General features: G+C 39.5%; 2 protein-coding genes across 2 annotated transcripts in view; one reads left to right on the top strand and one right to left on the bottom strand.

Annotated features, from left to right (window-relative positions):
- LOC137970422 (3'-5' exoribonuclease HELZ2-like) overlaps positions 1–5,000 on the top strand; it is a 75,484-nt gene that overhangs the window by 57,748 nt on the left and 12,736 nt on the right. The window contains exons 31-32 of the mRNA XM_068816948.1: positions 2,204–2,335; positions 3,034–3,210. Coding sequence (XP_068673049.1) covers positions 2,204–2,335; positions 3,034–3,210 — 309 coding nt within the window. The remainder of the gene's footprint in view (positions 1–2,203; positions 2,336–3,033; positions 3,211–5,000) is intronic.
- Positions 4,580–5,000, bottom strand: part of LOC137971266 (melatonin receptor type 1C-like) — a 1,638-nt gene continuing 1,217 nt past the window's right edge. The window contains exon 1 of the mRNA XM_068818062.1: positions 4,580–5,000. This exon is cut by the window's right edge and continues 1,217 nt beyond it. The gene's annotated coding sequence lies outside the window, so the exon portion shown is untranslated.

Here is a 5,000-nt window from a genome sequence, read left to right as displayed (position 1 = left end):
TCATGCATTTGTATTGGAAAGCGTCCAGCTTCTTTGCTTCTGTTTTCGTGAGTTTCCATGCTTCGCAGCCATACATCAAAACTGCTCTGACAATTGTTTTGAACAATTGAACTTTCGTCTTCCTGCTAATTTCGTTACAGTCCCAAATTCTTCGCAGCCTGTAGACAATTGTCTGGCTTTACTTAGTCTCTGTTGTATGTCTTTGGTCGCCACGCCTTCTTTATCCAGCAGTGCACCTAGGTACTAGGTTTCCTTCATCAGCTTTGAATTGTTATGGCGGAATCTCACAAAACGCTTCAGGCATTAATTTGTGACATTTTGTTTCCGTGCGGAGATTGGGTGACTTCGAACGCGTAAGAAAAACTTCAAATTAGGGAGAGGCTTGTGAAGATTTGTCAGTTTTAAAAAAATGTCTGTTGTCGAGCGCGCGCAAGATGATGCGTTTGGTACCGGGGTTGGGTAACGGTATGATTACCGGTATGTTGCGAAAAGCAATATGCCACGTCAATATTCTAACATGGCCCCAAGGCTTTCAGGACAAACATCCATATTTGGTGTTGTCTTCTTTGTATCCAGTCTCTTTTGGGAATTTAGAGACAAAAGAAACTTTAAAAATTTACAAAATAATTATCCCTAAAGCCTCAGAGCAAGTAAGAATATTGATATATCGAACGTGGCCTATTTGAGTAAAAAAAAATATTTGCAAAAGACGCACAAAAGTCTCCGACTGTCGCTAGAGTATTCGAAAACAAATTCTGCGAAGATGAAAAAAAGACTAACGACTTCTTTTTGTGCTTGCACTGTTTGGTTTTGTGAAAGCTGCTTTTGCACAGCGCGGAAAGGCCTAGGAACGAGTTTAAGCCGAAAGTGTTACGCAATGTAGGTAGCGGGTCGCGTAAGGGATGACAACAGGAGACAACTCAGAAGACAAAGGGAAAATAGTCATTCTTTATATTCTTTTATTTACTCTCTTCCCACTCAACAAGATTTTGTGCTCAAAATGGTTACGTATATATCAGGATAGAAATTGCCCTACCCCTACCCTCTAAGCTGGGATGACAGCATTGCGTGACAAATAAATGACGAACCGCTGCAAAGTATTCAAGGTCAAGCAGCAATCGTTCAGATGTGGTAGTATTTTGGTGCTGTGCGAAGTAAGCAACTATCCACAAATGACTCAGCCGTTGCTGAGTTAGATGCAGTGGCGATCAGTTGCGCCGAAATATGGTATTTGACCATTAAATACAATGACAGTTGGCGATGTAGATCAGAAATTGTGTAAACAGAAGGAAACTGTACTGCTCTATATGTGCCGAATGGCGGGAAAAACACGTTAAATCGGCTTTTGGATCTGCCTTATGCAGCAAATAAGGTTAGAACATTTCGAAATTATCATCTCTGTGTCTTTTTCAACTTAATATGGGTCAAGTCATGTGGCGCATGCTAAAATGTATGGGTAACCAGTCAATTGATATTTGACGACGGAAGGGCAAATATTTGCATTTTTAACGTACTTTGAAAAGCTCTCGCGTCGCTCACAATCATTTGCCCAAAGAAATTTTTACAGGAATCTGTAGACCATTCTTCTACGATTCAACCAGCAGAAGCTTAGTCCATTTGAAGGTTTCGCACGTGATGAAAATTAATTATATTTACGAAGTACTTTTAAGTGAATGAAATACATGTCTTCGAAATTTAATCATTTTCCACCCAAAACGACAGCACAACATTCACTAAAATCGACCAAGCACACATTTAAACACTGCACAAAAATATTTGAGTGTTCTAAAGACGGACGAATAATGTCGTTTTGCATGCGAGACTCTCAAAGTTGTTTAATAAAATGGTGCGTGACATGGCCATTTTAACGGAATTTGGTAATTTGCATATTTCTCTCAAATAAAAGGATATTTTGCCGAAAAAACTGTCCAGTAGTTATTGTCATGCCCTAGCCTATCTACCATGAAAATATTAGCCAAATCGAATTTTCGACCCTTGCCGCGAAATTAAGAATTTGTCTGATTTTTACAGGCAGCCACTCTTAAGTCTTATTCATGGACCATTAATTAGATTTCAAAGAAAGGAATAGAAAAACTTCACATCACACTCCGCCAAGGTATTCGCTTTTCTAGGTTTTACGTTATGCTAACAAAACTGAGTTTTCCCCCAAAAATTTAACATCTTTTCCTTTCACATTTTACAGAAAAATTTGGGGCCGAAATCCCTTGCAACTTGTCTTTGAGACAATATGGCTTTAAAATATTAAACCAGTTTCAAGAGGCTGCCGTGAGGGAGGCACTGTCCAAGCCATTTACTCTTATTCAGGGTCCCCCAGGTTAGTCAAACGTGTTGTGCCTTTAAAGTTGGTGGTAGAAGGAAAAATTTACTTGACATGGTTAGTCCACGATCACTTGGAATCCCGACTACAGATACAGTAATTGATGGACCAAACCCCGCGACTAGACTTGAAAACCGCTGAAGTGAGTTGCGAAGTGCAGTCGGTGAAGCGGGAATTCATGGTGTTTCATTTATTGGTACAAAAAAAAAAAAAAGAAAAACGTTCACTCAAGGAAGGAGATTGTTGTCACCAAACGGTCATCTTACTATCAGGCTAGGAGTTCTTTGTTATTGATTCGAGTTGCAAACTGAGCGGATAAAAGGCACACCAACTCGACAGTGAACATTGACAGGGCATCCTATTGGCCGGTAAAACAATACGCCAGAGAGAAGGAAGGGAACTGACATCTAGGCTTAACTGTCAGTCGACCAACAATAGCCCGACTTCGTTGACCAATCACATCAACGACCATCCAGTGTTTCTGCCATCTACTGAGATTGCACAAATCATTTGAGTGTGAAGGTAACTTCTGCTCAGGTTTCAAAACAGACTGTCATTCAATGACATCCTAAACAGTCCTTATCCGATCGTACTTTACTTTATCATGAATGTTCCGTTACTTTTAAATTAAAGATTTTGCTCTTTTTATTGCCAAGGAGATTCGAGTTGACATCATGTGCGTTTCATTCAATCAGGTACTGGTAAAACAGTCACTGGCGTACACATAGCTTACTGGTTCTCAGAAAGAAATAAAGCTTCGAAATCGTACAAGATTTGGGAAAAAGGCCAAGGACAAACGGAAGAATCTCCTAAGGCACCACCTCAAGTAATTTACTGTGGGCCGTCAAACAAGGCTGTGGATGTCGTCACCGGTAAGTTGTGCTTCTTCAGTTTGCTGTTAAAGGGAGAGAGTAACACGGTATTGCGCATGTTCTGGCCATTGCGAATGTCACCGTTTATAAGCCAGTCGGAAGCGTACGTGTAAAAATTTCTCGTTTATAACAATCACTAATGAGCTAGTGGTTGAGCAAAATTTTCACACGTACGTGTAAAATTCTCCTCGAGAATTATAACGTCACTTCTGATTGGCTTATAAACTGTCACATTCGCCACGGCTACAGCATGGGCAATACTGTGATACAATCCCTTTAAAAAAGAACTCGGCATTCATTTTATTTTAAAGCTCAGCAGTGTATTTAAATGAAATCAAAAATTTTCAAAATGAAAGTAAGCCCTTTAAAAATTTGTACATTTATTCAACGTTTAAACTAATGCAATTTACAGTTCCTAAAGCGCTTCTTGAGTTGGTGGGTCAATTTTTCATGATCAGCAAGAATCTTTCTTAACCTCAATGGTAGTGAACCATCGGAAGAGATACGAAATATCAGTAATACAGGTGTTTAAGCGCAACGTGATTACAGTGCAGATTGACGTTAGGTTCTTGTCATAATGTTATGTTACATACTTACGCCTTATGATTGAGGAATCCAAACATTTCGTGAACTTTGAAATCCGCGAGACATCGCGAGATCATATTAAAGAATGCTTGATTCATTGTAATTCTGTCTAATTCTCTCAATACACAAACCGACATTACAAATAGGAGTTCACCAGCAATCACGTCTCCCTATATATATCCTTTCAACGAGCGACATAAAACGTTACATTTTTTTTAATTACAAAATTATTTACAATACATATTACTTACAATGCTGATCGTAATACTGACAAAACTACTTACAACCCTACCAAAAGAAAGAGTATCAACATCACCACAATGTAACCAAAACACCAAGAGATTCCGAAGACCAGCACAATTGACAATTGTGCCTTAGAATCTCTTTTATTTTACCATAACGCCGTATGTCAAGTTCAGTTTCATATTTCAAACGCGCCGTAAATTTAAACCATTAATATTTGGATTCCCTTGGTTCCTTCTGCAGTTCCAAATGTAAAGCTTTGCGATAAGCAGGAGATAATTAAGTAAGGGGCATGGCTAGACGTTACTTGCTTCTTTCGCAGTCTTGCTTCGTTTGATTAGGCTTGGAAGGCAGTTGCTGCCTGTTATTCCTTGATCCCGGTTACGTGTGTGATTTTTTCATTCGTTGAATCTTGAACATCTTACAAGAACGTGCGTCCCGCCATATAATGGTGTCGCAGATATTTTGCATTTCGGCTGTGAGTTCCTATGTATTGACTTGAGCGTGTCTCGATGCGTTGCCTCTACATTGCGATGTTTGGATAACTTTTGATTCTGCTGTCGTAAAACATCGACACCTGACCAACTTGAAAGAAACTGTTCTGTTGTTGTTATTGTTGTTGTTTTGTTTGAATTTAATGACAACTGATGCGCAGGTCTTAAAAACCTTCTCCTTTTATCCTTTCCTTTCTTCTTTATCTTGTGAAGATTGACGTTTCAAAGCAAGGAGTCTAGCAGTTATTTTGCTTTTACTCCGCGTCTGAAACATGCTAAAAAAGACCTGCTTTTTAGCTAAGGCAGCATACACTTTGAATTATTGTCCACGCGAGCGCGTTTACTTTTTGCGGAGTCCGTGTTAAAAAACCTTTAAACCGCATCTGATTACCACCTCAACAAAATTCATGCCCGAGTCTACCCCACGCTTAGATCGGTACACTTCCGGCCGGATCAGGAACCGGGGTT

This window comes from Montipora foliosa, chromosome 9, assembly GCF_036669935.1.
Source record: "Montipora foliosa isolate CH-2021 chromosome 9, ASM3666993v2, whole genome shotgun sequence".
Classification (NCBI taxonomy): domain Eukaryota; kingdom Metazoa; phylum Cnidaria; class Anthozoa; order Scleractinia; family Acroporidae; genus Montipora; species Montipora foliosa.
This window is presented reverse-complemented; position numbering and strand designations above follow the sequence as displayed.